The sequence below is a fragment of the Crocodylus porosus genome, unplaced genomic scaffold (assembly GCF_001723895.1).
Source record: "Crocodylus porosus isolate Cpor-Errol unplaced genomic scaffold, CroPor_comp1, whole genome shotgun sequence".
Lineage (NCBI taxonomy): Eukaryota > Metazoa > Chordata > Crocodylia > Crocodylidae > Crocodylus > Crocodylus porosus.
Genome location: NW_017728907.1, coordinates 60,602,465 through 60,620,244, shown reverse-complemented (window position 1 = coordinate 60,620,244; position 17,780 = coordinate 60,602,465). Strand labels below are relative to the sequence as shown.

General features: G+C 39.8%; 1 protein-coding gene across 2 annotated transcripts in view; it reads right to left on the bottom strand.

The window, feature by feature from the left end:
- CACHD1 (cache domain containing 1) overlaps nucleotides 1–17,780 on the bottom strand; it is a 180,066-nt gene that overhangs the window by 98,819 nt on the left and 63,467 nt on the right. For both annotated transcript variants that reach the window (XM_019531574.1, XM_019531575.1), the window contains exon 2: nucleotides 10,744–10,806. In XM_019531574.1, coding sequence (XP_019387119.1) covers nucleotides 10,744–10,806 — 63 coding nt within the window. The remainder of the gene's footprint in view (nucleotides 1–10,743; nucleotides 10,807–17,780) is intronic.

Genomic DNA, 17,780 nt, shown 5'->3' with positions numbered 1-17,780 from the left:
AAAAAAAAAAAAGTTTGTTTCTTGTTCCAATGCAGAACAAATATAGTTTTCAAAACCTTGAACAGTTGCCATGAAATGGAAATTGATGCTCTCGGGTGACAGTCACCGTCACCAGTTTAGGTCTATTTCTTTCAGACAGCCAATGTGTATAATTTAGTTACCAGGCAGGTTAGACAACACCACCTGTTTCTATAACAGTGTTGCCCATGTGTAATGCATTTCAGCTGGCACTACCTCTACTGACAACGTTTCATCACCACATCAGTGATTTTCTCTTTAATTTTCCCAGAGATATTTTGCTTATTTGCATATTTCCCCAGGGCTTTTTAAAGCTCCTTTTACCTCTAAGATTTACATCTCTGAAGTTTTCTTTTTGGGGGGACAAAAGGAAAGGAAAGCTACAGAACACATTTAATTTATGGCTGTATCTTATAAGCTAAGGAATTTTTAATGTTATACAGACTCTATTTAAATTATGCATCAGTGAACTTGACAAGCATGGATGCTATAACAGAATTACAGCAGGGGATTAACAGATAAGCTTCTAGGAAAGTTTCACGTGTATGTTGAAAAGTTTGGCTAAGATTTACTTTTCAAATTCCTTTTGCAAGTCATAAGAAGTTAGTGCAACACACTCTCATACATGCTCCGTGCGACCTTTAAGATACAGTAGGGGTCCAGGAAGCCTCGTGCTCTACAATAGCTTCCCCTATCCAGTTCATTCTTAAAGGACTCACTGCTGCTCTCCATACCCAGAACAGTACACTGGAGCCACAGGAGAGCGGTCTCTGAGTAAGAGCTTCAAAATCAAAACCACCATGGATTAATTATAAATGGATGTTATTAAAGACTCAAGTGAGCCTCAGTCTCCGGATGACAGCGATAATGCATGCTTTACTAACTGGTTTAAGATCCAACACCTGTCCCTTCGCACAACTAGCTGTTTGTTCAAGAGACACTTGAGGATTTCCATCTCTCAGTACTGGTAATTTCAGCCCAACACTCACTCTAGGAAAGCCACTTCTGGTGGTTCAAGAGATGCCTACACTCACCCCCTTGAAACCTCTCTGGGAATAACCTAAAATGAAACCATACAAGAAAGTGTCTTTTACCAGAGAATCTCAATGTACCCTACAAACATTATATTTTGGTACTCTTGGGAACATATCCCCCTGTCATAGCTATAAAGACTGAGCAAGGTACAATGTCATAGTTAATTATAATACCCAAATATTCAACTTCCACTAGACAAGACAGAGATATCATTCTTACTAAAATCCACAAATTAAGCTGATGTGAAGGACAGCCATAGCCTTCAGACTGACATTATACCAGTCTCTAATTAAAATGGCAGAGGGCTGTGTACAATACACTTATCAGTAGTTATCCTTTTACAAATCAATAAAGAAAAATGGTATTGCTTGGACCATTATTAATAAGGGCTGACAAGCTAAACACTGTTCACTTTGCAGACCATATGGAATATGTGTTCTGTTGCTCAGTAAGGACAGTCCATAATCCAATAACTTCACCAATAATGCTTTTAATTTATGCTTCTGCCTTTTCTTAAAATAATTTTAAAGGCTTTGTCTAGCATTCGGGGGTGGGGGGGGAAGGGAGAGGAAGAAGGAAGGGAATCAACCTGCCATTGCAAAATTCTACCTAACATGTATTTGAATGCATGGCATGTGCTGTTGTAAAAGACAAAAAATGCACAAATCCGAGGCTTTTTTTCTACTGGCAGTCCCATGAAGAACAGCTTGGGTATTAAAGGAAGGCCTGGATCTTTTAGCACAGATAAGGGATCTCTAACAAAAGGTCCCTATTGCTTTTAAAAACATCAGTATGGAAAGAGACATTTGGTTTCACCCACGTTTGTTTGTTTGTTTTCAGCCGGGTAAGGTTAGACACTGACTGACAGTATTTAAAGGTCAGGTCATGTGGACATGCAACCTTCATACAAGGCACCAAAAGGAAATGGATGGCATCTAACAATACAATTCTTCTTACTGAGGGGATGTGGTTTTATGAGTTATGTGATCTGTCCTACGTCAGTGATAGTGGCATTCATTTTTTAATCTCTTTCACTGACACTTGGCATTTCAGGCCAAAAGGAACTATTATGTTAATGTAGTCTAACCTACAAGTCACAATCTCTTCCATAACTTTCCAAATCCAGCCCATTCCTTCTGGCTGAACTATAGCAGATCTTTTAGAGAGATACCTATTCTAAATTTAAAGATTTGCAGTGAGAAGGAATCCTTTATTTCTTGTATCATTAGTGAGACTGCAAAGCTGCTCTTTAATATAATTAATAACATGCTTGCATCAAGTATTCACCCTGGGGGAAAAGCCAAAGTATCAAGTACATGATTAGTGCCTGTAAAAGGGTGCTTGTCTTATAATTGGGTGGAGGAAGGGAGAAACACAGATCTAGATAAGTGCAACTAACCCATAGCTCATGAAGCTAGAATGTAAATTTATCTTTACAAGAATGTAAATTTACCTGTAAAGGAAAACTTGGAGAAGTTAGGAAGCAGCCAGAGACATTTTGAAAGGGAAGCCTTAATTGCATTGTTTGGCAACTGATAGAGAAAGATGAAGCCAAAGAGGCTGGCCCTGGAGCAGCCTTAAAGAAGGAGTTTTATATTCCAATAGGATAACTGCTATCCTCCTGAGAATCCAAAGGGTTATGAAAGCCAAACAGCTGCAGGTAAAAGCAGCAAATGAAAGACTAGTAGTGATGAAGGAACTCCCAGATGCAAGGCCCAGCACTGCCAGGCTCTAGTTGGGATGCAGTGCAAGAACCTACTCACAAAGAATCCATAATCTAAAAATCTAATGAAGAAAGCATAAGCTAGCGATAACCTGGGATTTTTATTTGGTGGGTACATGTTATTTTATCATCTTTTGTCTCGCACTAGCCAACATGACCTAAACTGGACATTGGGTCTCTGAAAAAAAAACCCTAAAACCCCAAAAACCTAGTTTGCTCAAGGTCCAGGAGAGTCACTCAGTATCCAAGTTGCTTTTGTTGGGGGCAGCACAGCATTTGTATCCTTTACTAAATCTTTCAAACTAAGGCTCATATCCTGTCTTGTCACACAGTAAATGTATTTGGAATGCGGGAAGCCACGCACAACACCCCCCCCCCATTTCATGGAATATGAAGTCAAAAAAGGTCAAGAGAGATAACTGTGCTACAAATCTGAATCCATCAATGCCATTTATTCCTTATTTCTGCCCTCTCTTGAAAAAATGCTGGATGTTAAAGACAATACCTCATTTTCAACTCTTGTGAAAAAAGCAGTTCTCACAAGAATTCAAATAAGAGAAACCAAAGTATTTAAATACAACCACAACAATTTAATTATGTCTCCCTCAGTAACTATTTTGTATGTTCCCTTGCCAAGTTGTATCTGACACCATTTCTTAACTCACAGCTGGATTTAGGAAGGCTACTCCTGCCCTATCTGATGACAGGCTGGATTGCAAATAGAAGATTTGGGGAATGTCTGCTATCTATCAGCTGTTAGTTTCCACAGAATACAATGCCAACACCTTCCCAAGAGCTTAGTGCGATGGTAGGTCTGACATAGCAGCATGTTTATACAACAGTGACACTTTCTGACCCCTCTCAGAAGTCAACTGATGCAAGTTGCTACCTGTAAAAATGCTACTGCTACTTCAATAATGCACGCACGGAAAATGCCTGTATCCGTGACCTCTGCAACAATGTCCTAGGAAATCCTTCCCAACCAGATGTACTTGTGTAATTTACAAAGTTACACACTTAATACAGCTTTTTTCCTACTTTATAGGAAAAAGCACTAAGAGCTCCTCCCAGTTGTGCAAGATCACAATTTCACTAAACATCGTAACTATAAATGCCATGAAATTCATGGAATTTGCCAAGCTCTGAAACCAGAAGCAACAGCAGTGTAAAGCCTATTTTACCCTAGCATTCCCAATGGGCAATCACTATCCAGATTAGTTTTTAGGTGGAAGCTAAAGGAGAATAGGGAGGAAGGAATGTGTTTTGCATCAACCTGAAACATTTTTTTCTTTGGTTTTCTTAGATCAATTTTTCTTTGTCTGTTTTATCCAAAAGGAAAAGGTTTTGCTTCATTTCACAGGTTTAATTTTATCCTTACACAAGCTTACTTTTTTTTTTGTAGAATGAAAATAAAAATAATTGTCCAAAATGTCAGAATGTTTCATGCTGAAAAATCTGAAATATTTTATTTGTTTTGACAATTTTCCTGATAATGTTGAAATAAAAAGTTCTGACTTTTCTCAACCCAATTTATCGGGTCGTTCAGGGCAAGGAGAGGATGAATTAAAAAAAAAAAAAGAGGATTTGTATTTGGATGGGGCAATGCAAATACAGAACATCTTACTACCCCCACTTCCAAACTGTGCAAGCAATACAAGCGGCCCAACTCCTCTCTGCTATGCAAGCAGAACAGCCTCCTGCCTGGCTATGGGCACACAGCCTGGCTCTCCAACTGGCACACCACTTCCAGGGGGCAAGAAGCAGGAGCTGGAGGACTGAGAAGCCTAGAGACCCTGGATGCCACAGCAGCAGGAGCCATGGAGGGGAGAGGTAGCTGAGCAGCAGCCTGGGCGCTGCAAGTTAATCCCTTGGAGGGTGGATGGCAGGCTGCAGGCCACCAGTTGGACAGCTTTATCCTAATCCACACAGTGGTACTTGTACTATGGAATAAGAGTGTCCAAACAGGAATAGGAGCAGAATAGCTGTTACACTTTTAATTCAAACCTTAACTATATTTCACTAACTTCTCTAATAATTTTTTATGCAGACATGATCATATATTAAACTAATTAAACAAATCTCAGTTAAAACTGTACCACCTTGGATTCTAGAATCTCATTCTCTTTCATTTCCTAAAATCTGAATATACCCACCTCTCTTATCCCAAATCCACCTATCTGCCACACTGCCTGTATAAATTGCTATACAAGCCACTCATTTCAGAACTTCTTACCACCTTCTTTAGATTCAAACTTCATTTACAGGGATGTCACTCAGACTACATCCCTCAATTACTATGTATATACTTGGTCTGTTTTCAAAGAGGAAAAAGGTACAGACATCTCTATATTTTAAGAACACAAATGGTTCAAAGTTTAAAACTTAAAAACCACTCTTTGTGTGGCATGAAGAAAGCTGAGCATATTAATTGTTGGCCCTTAAGGCCAACAGCTGTAGCTTTTCACTTTCTCAATTTGTTGGAAGTCATTATTTACTCAGTTCATTTTTTTAATAACAATTCAATGGCCTGCCAGAAAAATTCCCGGTTGACTTAAAACTGTAATTAATTGCCTTAGGGTATCACTTGGTAAGAAAATGTTAATGAATGACAAAAACTGAATGAGGGATAGAGGATTTAATTTGCTTACATTTTGTATGCATGTGTTCAAGATGATCCAGTTGGATGTATTGCTCGTGCTCCTAAAATTCCAGTTATATTCCTTGCGATTCATTAGAACTAAAAGATCTAGTTATTAACCAAATAGAAGTGCTTAATTTTTCTTCTACCACTTCAATGCTGAGCTTTTAACACATAGTAATTCTTCTCTATTGGGTCTCATTTTTCATCTCTGACAGTTAAGAATTCATCACACTACCTACAGTGTTTAGACATTTACTTATATCTCCTTAGAGTTAATGTGCACATCCGTGACCAGGGTATAAGCAAATGCCTATTTTTTTTTTTTAGTGAAGGCTTTAAAGAAGTTCCAATTGAGATTCTGAATTTTTCCAAAAATGGGATTTACTTTCAAAAGCCATCTGATATGCATAACTTGTCCTGCATGCCTTTTTTGTTGTTTGCAAACCACCCAGAAATGGTTGCAAAAAATTATTACTCTACATTTAACTTAAAGCCACCAAACCCTTCTTTAAAAATGTCAAGACAGTTTAAGATCTAAATCTTAAAAGCTACGTTGACAATTGCCCCATTTTGGTCATAGTGCACCATTGACCATGTTTACATAGAAATAAGTCTCCTTACATTGGCTTTTACAATAAACCAAATTCTTTTTGTTACTCTAAAAAACAGGGTATATATTTTCAAACTAACTAATTATTGTTAATGGCTTTCAAATTTTGGATGCTCAACTTAAGACACCTTGTGGCTTGAATCTCAGAGGAATGAAAGCTGAGCAGCTTCTGAAAAAAAGGAGCCCCTAATATGGTATCCTAATTTGGGTACCTGAAAACTTAGTGCAAAACAAAGCTACTTCTCTCTTTTTCATAAGCTTGGTCTGTATAAAAATAAACTTGTTATTTATTTTAACTGGATGAAACAGCATCATCCAACTTTTCTGGATTTTGAACAGATGGTCACTTTCCTGTAATCATTCAGAAATGCCAAAAATAGATCACTCTGCTTCCACAGACACACTAGACAAAAGAAAAATGACCTATACACTGCATTTCATAAAACACTTCTATTCATGCTATTGTACCTCCAGCATATTAAAATACCCTAAATTTCAAAACACATTTATTTAACTTCACCTCTTTCAATGCATTATTGTGTTCTAACATCCATATGATTTTACAAAAAATTACCTACCATCATTTGTACTTTGGAAGGATAAAGTTTTTCTTGCCTTCCCTCCCCCTCCCACCTTCAATGGGAGGAAAGCAAATGTTTCTCATTCTCCTCCCCCTCCAATTTTGGGCAGCTTACACAACAAATTAAGTCCATTGCCTTCAAGGAAAATGTTGGGGTAATATGACTGGCAGCATTCCTGATAATTCTAGACAATTAACGATGCAGACAGTTGCTACTCCTCATTACATTAGGTTTAATATCATTACAAGAGATTTTTGTGCACAGTATAAGTATCACTGAACCTTTCTATGTGCCCCCATAGACAAATATTTTCATTTTCTTGTACTATTATGGAACAGTAGCAAGAACTTTTGCATTCTGGATGCTTGCATAATATATGGGTACATGATAGGAATGGATGCAGCTGAGCCAAGTACACTGCATTTCTAATTAAAAAAAAAGAAGACAATACACCTTGGTGCTTACAATACCACTGAGCTAACTACACTAGAAAACGTCCTTGGGTCTTGCTTGGGAATTATTTTGTTTCCTCCACAGTTTCCATGGTTTCTCTGGCAATGCTGCTAGTAGTAGAGCAATTACATTTTAGAAAGAGAAATAGTCAGGTGGCTTAGGATAGAAAATTATAGTTTTACTTAGAACAAATGGATTTCCTAAGTTCTAATATTAACAAAAAGGGTTTTATTTTACCTTACTTTATTTACTTTACAATGTGTTTCACCGAAGAAAAACAGGAAAATAAATCACAATTAGGGAACTAGGCAACAATGAGGTTTACTTTAGACAAATGCATGATAATGTACGAGAAAAATCAGAAGTACTCAAACATATAAGTGGGTTCTCAATTATCTGGAACCACTTCAGCTAAAACCCACCCTGCACTTAGCACATTATATAATGAGGAACAGCTCAAAGCCCTACATTCTGAACTCAAAAATTCATAAAAAAAAAATCAGCACTGATATTAGGGAAAAGAGAATAGTACTTAAAATAATATAATGGCCATCATGTCAAATGACAGCATATTCCCTATCCTCATTACTGAGCTCATTTCTGGTCCTTTCAACACAAAAAGGGTAAAGCCATATCAGTCTAGTGAATATGAGGGACATTGTTAGAGGCATGAAAAGTCTTACGCACAATTTAGTTGAGGGCCAAAAATGGAGAGATAACTTTGGTGATACACAAAGTGTATAGAATAATTACAAGTAGTAAAAAAGAAAGTCCGCCTATCATATTGATCCCATCTTACATTACAAGAATAGCTGGATTCTCCATTTAAAGGAAGGGCAAACATTCACCAACAAAAATGGAATTCTGTTTTTATAACATTCATTTAATTTTTGGAGCCAACTGCTATGAAATATTGTGGAAAAGAGATTAATATATTTCATGAAAAGATAGATGTTCATAATTGTTGATCAGGCTCGAACATATACAATCTAACCCTTGAATGACAGAGGACAGAAAAAATCCCTATAGAGCATGTTGTATTATATAATATCCATCTATTTTCAGTTGTAAGAGTTTCAAGTTATATGAGACACTTTTCAAAGTGTGGGGGTTTTAATCTGAAAGTCAATTTGTAATCCTGAATCACTAATCATACTGGCAAAAAAACTGTGTGCCAATATATTATCCTACCTTAAAAGTTAGCTCAAGCATAGAAGAGGGTTCTTACAATTGAGTATTTTTAAAAGTGCCTAACAATTCTAGGATTATTCTTTTTTTGTCTTCTGCATAGCTTCTCTACTCTCCTCAATGAGTAGCAATATCTAATTGGGAGGAGGCATCAAGTGGGGTTCCTCAGGGGTCTGTCCTAAATCCAGTATTGCTTAATACAAGAGTTGTCAACTGGGGGTATGTGTAGCCCCGGGGGTACTTGAGAAGGCCCTAGGGGGTGTGTGTGTGCAGGCAGAACAGAGCACCGCCACACACCACCCAGCCGGCAAGACGTGGGGGCCAAAGAAAGCTCGCATGCAGTGGCTGCCACCGCCCTGCATTTAGCTGTGCACTCCCCCTCTCCCCCCTTAATGATTTGGATGATGGGGTTGGGCACACACTTGGCAAATTTTCAAATGATACCACACTGGGTGGAGCTGCAGATACTCTGGAGGTTAAGACTTAGATCCAGAATGCACTGAATAGGAGAAATGGTCAGCAATCAGTCAGATGAGATTCAACAAGGACAAGTGCAAAGTCTTGCATATGGGGACAGAATAACTGTATGCACAAATGCAGACTAGGACTGACTAGGCTGCAATAGTGCAGATAATGACCTGGGAGCAGACCATAAATTGAACATGAGCAATATGTTCTTGTTGAAAAGAAAGCCCAGAGCATACTGGGTAGTATTAACAGGACTGTCACTTGCAAATTAAGGGAAGTGATTCTGCAGCTCTATATAGCGCTGGTGAGACTGGAGCACTGTGTCTAGTTTTGGGGCCCTCACTTCAAGGATGTGGACAGATTGGAAAGAGTTAGCACAGAGTAACAAAAATGAGTAGGGACCTGAGAAGCAAGTCCTATAAAGAAAGGCTGAAAGAACTACAGTTATTTCATCTGGAGAGAAGATTGAGGGGAGAACAGTCTTCCAATATCCAAAGGGCGATTATAGAGAAGACAGAGATGGGCTTTTCTCAGTGGCTTAAGGAGACAGCACTAGAAGCAATGGCCTCAAATTGAAGCAGAGGAAATTTAGGCTGGAGATTAGGAGGAACTTTCTGACTATGAGGATGGAACAGGCTATCTAGAGAAACTGGGGAATCTCCATCCTTGGACATTTTCAAGAGCAGGATGAGTAGACACTTGGCTAGGATGGTTCAGTCATGGTAGAACCTGCCTTGAGCTGGGCCTGGTCCCTTCCAATCCTACTTTCCTACGATCCTATGGTCCTACAATACCATAACCCTATCCAAAGCTAATGCACTGGCAGAGAAGAACTTGACAATTAATTCCAAAGCCAAACTTGCCCAGAGTTTACTGACCGTAGCCAGAATTTTAAGTGGCCCCATCTCTTTCACTTTTTCCCCTGGAGAGCAAATCATGGCCAATTGTTTTTTGTAGTTTAAAACTAGTATTACTTGGAATATTATTTTGCTTATCTGCATACCAAATGCAAATGAATAAGCTTATGCAATGTAGTCAAATGCTCCTGAAAGAGTACAGCATTGGTTCAGACACCAAGTTAAAAATTACTTGCAAGCTTTGAAGACAATTAATTCTTCCTCTGGGAAAACTCTGTTCTGAGCCAGTTTTGTTTTTTACTGAACATTAAAACTAGTTTGATGGAGCTCATGTTACTTGCTCAAGGTCAAGTCAGTGTCTTTAACTGGAATCAAAAGCCAGGTCTTTATAAGGCAATGCTTGTCACTAACAAAATCGATCACATGCAGCATGAAGATGGACTTTAACAAATTAAAAGCATAGCTAGAAATTTAGTATTTTCTAATTAATCTGATTCTAAATACAGTAACTGTTTAATACCCCTTAATAGATTAAAAAAGAAATAACCAATGTTGTTTATTTCTAATTTTTATATTTATATTCAACAGAAGATTTGATGTTAGGGTTTTACCACAAACACATTTTCAAATATATTCTTTTAAAGAAATTGATTAGTATTTGAAAGCTGCTATCAGCTGTAACCCAACTATATACTTGCACATAAAGTATATAAATTTTGGCAGAGATTAAACATGAAAACCCATACATTTGCAATGTTGTATACATAATGCCAATGTGTTGGTGATCAGTCAACATGCACCTACCGTAAAAATAATTTAAAAGGACACTGTCAATTTACAAAAAAGGCAGCATCAAGTACTGCACCCATCTCCGAGTACTGCCTATACCAGAAAAGATTTTCTCTCGTTTCTGTGAAAAAAAACCCAAATAAAGAATAAAGCAAACTTCCTTCCCATTCAGGGGAAAGGGAGACCGCCAAATAAACAAAACAACTGAAATAGTCTCTATTTTCAGTAGTTGTTTCCTTAAGTGTTGCATGCAGGACTAGGGAGTAAGACTAATTCAGACAGGACTGAGATTTTAAAATTAACTGTGTCTCTTTAAAATGCTATCCAGGGAGTGGGAGCGGCTAGGTAAAGGGATTTTCTTGCATTCTGCTATTGCTTACCTGCTGAACTTCACTTTCTCCATTTGAGATTTTTTCTGTGTACACAAAGGAGTTGAATATCCGCTGTAATAAAATCAGAAATGGTGCATGAGAAACACTGAATACAACAGATGTTAATGCAGTTCTGAAAAATTAAAATCTGTAGATATAAAAATACTACATATTTTATTTTATGACAGGGAATTTTTTTTAGTTTAGTTTAAAAAACCTGTCAATTTCAGCTAAAGGGCACCAAGATTATGCAAGTAAAATACATGATTCTATCATTAAAATTAACCAATATTTATATACTAAAAAAAGATAAATCTAGGACATTAGTTGCAGGGTATCTGCCATTTTATCCAACTATTTATTCATATAATTTTAAAAGGCTATGCTTCATATTTAAAATCTGTTGTCCTTGAACAAAAAAATCGTTTACTGATTCTAAACACTTGAATGTAATAAAGTTGTTTAAAAAATACTCCTTTTCCATGTTCTCCTCCATAGCCAGGTTTATATCTTATTTCTAATTCTCCAGTTGCACAAGTTTTACCAGTATGCAGCAGCTCCTGAATAGTGAGCACCGATTAGAACGTGGGTCTCTTAATTTGGAAACCAAGAGAAGAACTTGTTTCATATGCAGAAGCTGTTGGAGCCTGCCAGACAGGAATTGGGGCTCAGGCTGAATGCCCATGTGTCAGAAGATGCTAATACAAATACACCTGCCTTCCCTTCTTAAAAGTCTCTCTCTTAGATTCGTAGATGCTAGGGTCAGAAGGGACCTTAGCAGATCATCAAGTCATGACACCAAGTGTCACCAAGAACATACTGTTCTTGGTGTCTGAACTATGTAATATGTTGGTGAACTATGTAATATCTTGGTTGATCTATGTAATATGTTAATGCCCCATAGTTTATATAGGACATTTCCCCTTTTTTAAAGGAACCTCTAGTAAGGCTATGGTACAACATACAGCCATTTAACTCTTCTTAGAGGCTGTATCCAGGATTCCAACTGAAACTCTTGCTTACATCCCTTTCCCATAATTTTGTCCCTGGGAAGAAGAGGTATGCAGCAGCCCACACAATCTAAACAAGCAATGTACTAAGAACTACTGCCTCCGCAGACACTTTACCAATGCAGCCTGGCTGTCATTTACCAGGTGCAACACACAGGGAAGACAAAGAGAACCACTGGGGCTGAAAGTACTAAAATGCCAATGCACAAAAAGAAAAATAATAAAATAAAAACAGAGTGAAATCCTGATCCCACTGAAGTGAATGGGAGCTTGACCATGGACTACAACGGAGCCAAGTTTTCATTCAGGGAGTAGATGACACAGAGAGCAATACACGGCCATGCAGTAGTAAGTACTACTTGATCATACCTGGTACATGACAGAAGTATTCAGAGATACTCTTGTGAGCGTTTCACTTCAAGTTGGAGGCCTCCACACTCAACCCAATGCACTAGGGGTGCACTGATAGAGATTTTGGGGGATTATACCAATAGTCTATATTTAAGGAGGCATATCAGCCAATACCAATCCAATATCCGATCAGCCCCAGCTGAATGCCCCACCTCTACCCAAGTGCCGGGAAAAGCCGGGGCTGTTGTGGGTGGTAGCACAGGGCTGGGAATGGAGCTCGGTGAAATCTGGGGTGGCTACAGCTTCATCCAGCGTCTCCAGAGCCCGCTCTGGCGCAGCCCCCAGCAAGAAAAGCCCTGGTCAGCGCCAGCTCCATCACGCAGGGCAGCCCGCTGCCCCGCAGATCTGAGGGCACATGCCCCCCCGCCCTCCCAGGGTGCAAGCAGCAGCAGGAGCTGCCCCCACTTCAGGAGTCACATCTCTGTCCCATGCCCCCCTACTTTGGCTGGACAGCGCCTGCCCCTGCCCCCTCCCTCATCCCAGGGGTGTTGATCTGCCCCAGCACACCTCTTCCCTCCCCCCTCTCCTTTCACCACACCAGAAGGCAGCTCTCCACGCTGCCAGTTCTGCTCCGTGCTACACTGCAGCTGCATGCAACATGGGCACTTATTGGCCAAATTATCGGCCCCATTGGGCCAATATGCAATATAGACAATTTTCTTTATGTTGGTACCAATTTGAGATCAGACTGATGTATCAGTGGATCTCTACAATGTACTACATCAAATCAGACCTCCCAGTCTGGATCTTCCAAATTTTAGCAATAGAAGCCAGAATCACAGAAAGAAACTCAAAACTCAAATCAAAACAAGATTGCAAGAAGACATTGTTCACAAACATGAGTTTTCCTGGGAAGGGTTTCACCGATTTGATTTTAGTAAGACAATCTGCCAGTATAACCAGCAGAGCCACTCTGGAAAATCCTGCAGTTTGTTCTGCTCAGCTTATGACCATCACTTTCCCCTACCCTTTTCCCTCCTGAGGACTTTTAGAATTAAGAGTTCAAATTTCTGAAATTCCTAAGCAGCATTTAGAAGGGCAGCAGTAAATCTCCTCAGTTTACAAGTCCCACAGAGCCCAGAAGGATAAAAAGGCAAAATGCAACTACTCTTAAAAGCCTTACATGCAGACTTCCTCTTCTTTCCAGACCTCTGTTAAAGCTCTGCACAGGTACTTAATCTACAAACATAGGGGTGGGGGTGGGGGTTGTTGTTTGTTGCCTTTTAGATGAGAAGATAATTTAACACCAGAAGCAAAAAGCATTAAAGGGTGTCATTTTGAAGCAAAATGTTTAAAATGAGTTTTTCCCCCCCACATAGCATTTAATCTGTAGCCATCAAAAGACACAACAAGGAAATACTCTGTTAGCTAGTGAGAATGGAGCTTTCTGTCTCTAATACAAAGCTGACCCTTCCCCTGTGCCTTTAAACACAGCTTTGTTTATGAACTTTCAAAATGAGAGAGTACATTACGAACAGTTACAAAAAAAGTCATTCTACTTGCAGCAATGTGTATTTGGCCACTGAAATAGATTGAATTTATTTTGGTTGATCCATTTTAGCCAAGTTCTTTATAACATTTATAGGTATAGAATCTGCTAGTTTTTAATACAAAAATCTGGTAAAAAGTAAAACTCTACTAGCTAAATAGTTATTTTCAGTAATGGATCCAAATAAATAATCTACATTAAATTAGGACTGCACCAACTGAAGAAAGGAGTAATAAAATCACCGAGCAAGCCACAAATCTGGTCCCTTGACCCTTCCCTCAGGCTACATATTAATTGCTCTTCCAGTACCCCAGCAATAGTCTTTTACTTGGATACCTGATTCTATTCGATATGTCTATATGGAATTTCATCTAAATCAAAAAATATTCCCCTTTTCATACCAGGAAAATTTCAGTCCTTGCAAAAAAAAATCTAAGCAAATATTTTCAAATTATTTTCTACTTTTCTTATTTAACATATGTACAAAGTCAGGCTCTTCAGACTGTGCTATGCAATTTACATAATAGTAAATAAATAGCCTTGATTTCTCAAATCCAAACAAAGACTGAAAAGTAAATTTCAATTCCATAAACTAGCAGAAATAGTTTAAATATTTAAAGAGAGCTCTGCTCAGTGTGGTTTACACAATGCATTAGCATCTGCACTTTATTCTCCCCACCCCTTGCTGTTTAATTGAGTCTGCTTAACAGATGGCAGCAGACTCCGAGCTCACTTGAACAGGAACAATTACACAAGTGTTTAATGAGATGGTCATTCAAGATTATTTGCCGTAACCCATCACTACTCACCCCAATAACACAGGAACACAGGCACTGCCACAATAAATGAGGCTGGAGGGCCATCTACTCCAGTACTCTCTCTCCAGCAGTGGCCAGCAATTTGTTCCCCACTCACCATGAAGGTCTCATGCTAAATTGTAATCATTACAGAACATCTTAAATCCTGAAAGACGGGATTTTATCTGCCTTGCAAAACTTGCAATTCTTGTAGCTTTTGATAGTCTTGTTTTCCATATAAAATCCAATTGTCTCTGAAGCTTTCCCATTTGTGTGCAAAAGTGTGTTCTTGTCTCAGTTTTAGATTTGCAATATTTCAATTTCAAATGGCCTTGTGATTCTGTCGTATGGCCAGATGGGTAAGAGCTCCACATGTACCTGCTTTCCACTCTTCATTGTTTTATATATTTTACCATGTTCCTCCTTTAGCCATCTCCTTTTTAACGTAAACAATCCTAGCCATGCAAAATCTATACCTTCACCTCAATCTTCCTGTTCACACTTCTTCAGTCCACCTCTAATTCTATCCAGTCTTGACCAAAAGTTGTACGGATTTATTGACAGTTATTATTTAAAAGTTACAATAGAACATTATTGGGTTGTTCTGTACAAATATGCATCACGTACTTATTAGAGCAGGCAGAAAAGACTTAGTGCAATTACCTCCCACTGAAAAGTGATTTCAGCAATAGCAAAAAATGTAAACAAATCACAGAGATTCACAATTTTTCTACAGAACTCATTAAAATCAGGGTTCTTCTGTTTCATTCAAGCTTCTCAGTTTTGTTTTACAATTAACAACGTTTAGTTTACCTATTTGCCTATTATTTGTGTGTTCTTGACTGCAGGATTGGATGGTTTTTCATGAAACTTTTTAAAATCATTTTGGTTTGGTTAGCGATTTTGATGGCAAAAATAAAGTCTTTAGGCAAAAAGAGTTTTGTATGAATTAAAACATTTCTAAAAGTTAAGACTGTACTTTTCCGAAAGTCCATGTTCCAAAACTGCTAGTTTGATGAAATTAAACCTAACCAAATGTAACTCTTCTATAGCATTTAGGAACAGCATTAGGATTTTGTGAGGGTCTCTCACATTTTTCTAAATGGCTAACCCAGTAGCAGGTGGAACAGGGGTGATCAATTATTTGGGCCTTTGGGCCACACAGGGAGTTTTGGGCTAGGTCAGAACCCCTCTCTACTCCTCTGTCCCACCATGCAACAGCTTACCAAACCTCCCTATGTGGGAGGGGGCCGCAGGCAGGCAGGGAGCTGGTGTGGGCACAGGCCGGCAGCAGCTTCAGTAGGGCTGCCACCAGCACCAACTCCAGGCCACCCTTCTAACCTGACTAGGGGCTGAAGCTGCTGCCTGGCTTTCATGGCCCAGGCACCAAGGTGGCAGTGGCAGCCAAAGAGAAGCTGCTGCTGACCACCAGGGAAAAGCGGGACCTGGCAGCCGCAGGAAGGAGCTGTAGGACAGCCCCAGCCTGGGCTCCAGGTCCCATTTTTGCCCTGGCACCCAACAGCAGTTTCTGTCCAGCCCTGGACCAAGCGTATGGCCCCAGTCCATGGCAGGGAGTCAGGGTCCCTGCAGCACCCACTCCAGACTTGCTTGCTACAACCACAGTGAGGTGCAGCAGTGGTGGCCAGACGGAAGTTGCTGCTGGGAGCGGGGAAAAAAAATGGGACCTGGCCACGGGCACGGCCACCTCCCCTTTGCCCCCGCCGGGCTCTTCTCACTGTCGCTACCTGGATCCCACGCCAGGTTGCTCTGCGCCTCCGCCCTGTTGCCACTGCCGCTCATCGTGGCTGGGTCCAGAGCAGGATCTGCTGGGCCCCCACCCTGCCATGTGGTGCAGGCCAGGGCCATGTGCTTAGGGCCTGCCTGCACGGGTCCCAGCCAATCTCAATGGGGCTAGGGCTGCCAGGAAGTGGAGTCTGGCCACAGAGCTGTCCCAGCCCTCCTGTGCGCCTGGGGTGGCTGGATGTGCCATGGGCCTGATGGTGCAGGCCAGGCGGCACCCACCATGGGCCAAAGTCCCTCCCCAGGCTCTGACCCACAAACCATATTTTGCCCATCCCTGAGCTAGAAGGACTAGGCCCTGCCTCTTGAACTGGGTGCTACTAAACAGATCACAGCGCAGGGTTGATGGGCTCTTAACCTAGCCCAGTAAGGAGACAGAAAGCTGTGTTTTAATGGTTTTGCCAGATGAAGACTGGAGGTCATGAATGTGTGCATCACGGAGATCTGTTCCCCACCTGGAAGGAAGGGATAAAGTTTCTTGCCAAACAGAATGGGAAGTAGATTTTCTTTTTCTTTTTGGCCCCAATAGTACCCAATTCATATGAGCTTGGCAATAAGTCAAACAAAATCATAAGGCTTCATATGTAGAAAATTTTAAGCTGAAGTAGTTTGGTTTCAAACTTGGGGAATGCCTCCAAACTGACTTTAGACTATAAACTAAAATGTAAGCTGACAGGTTGTTTCTTCAGCTCCATAAAATGAGAGTAAACCCAGCAGCACATCATGCTGCAGTGAGAAAATACTTCAAACAATATATATCTATATCTATAGATCGATCTATAGATATAGACCTATATCTATCTATCTATATAATATGATCGCTGATATTGTATCACCAAGAAAAATACAGACTTGAACTGTTAATCAGAGCAGCCAACCATATATGCACATCAGTTTTGCTAACTACGATTAGAAATGGCAGATTAGAAATCAATCCAGCTTCCATATTCAATGGAATATTTTTTTCCTGAAGAGTTAATATATTTACCGCAAAGGACTGCCAGAAAAAAATATTATTTGTAACATTTGCACAACATAAGGGATTGTACAGCTGATTTAACAGTTACAGTACAAGGCATTTAACAGAAATCTTCATTGTTCCTATAGGAAACTGGAAACAAAGCATTTATAAGATTATAAGTGATAATGGCTGCCTTAGACACAAAAGCAAAACACTTCACCAGCAAGCCACATCTCTAAACTAGATATTTCTGCAAAAACTAGCCAGTTCCTGCTACCATTGGTCTGCTACATTTGGAATAACAATGGAAGGCTGGAATAAACGCTTGGATACTGGGAATAGCAACGGAGGGAACACTAGCATAGAGAAGGGCTCCAAGTGGCTGCTGGCATTTTAATACTGTCTGTATGAGACAGAACCATTAGGTAGACAAATCCTGGAGACAATGTTCCAAATAACTTGGGAGAGCAGTATTCACTATGTTTTAGAAACCAAATGTGGGTAAAATCATTGGATATTTGTATACCTGCTTGCGCTGCAGTGCCAGGCACTGTGGCGCGTGCATTTCTATAAATGGC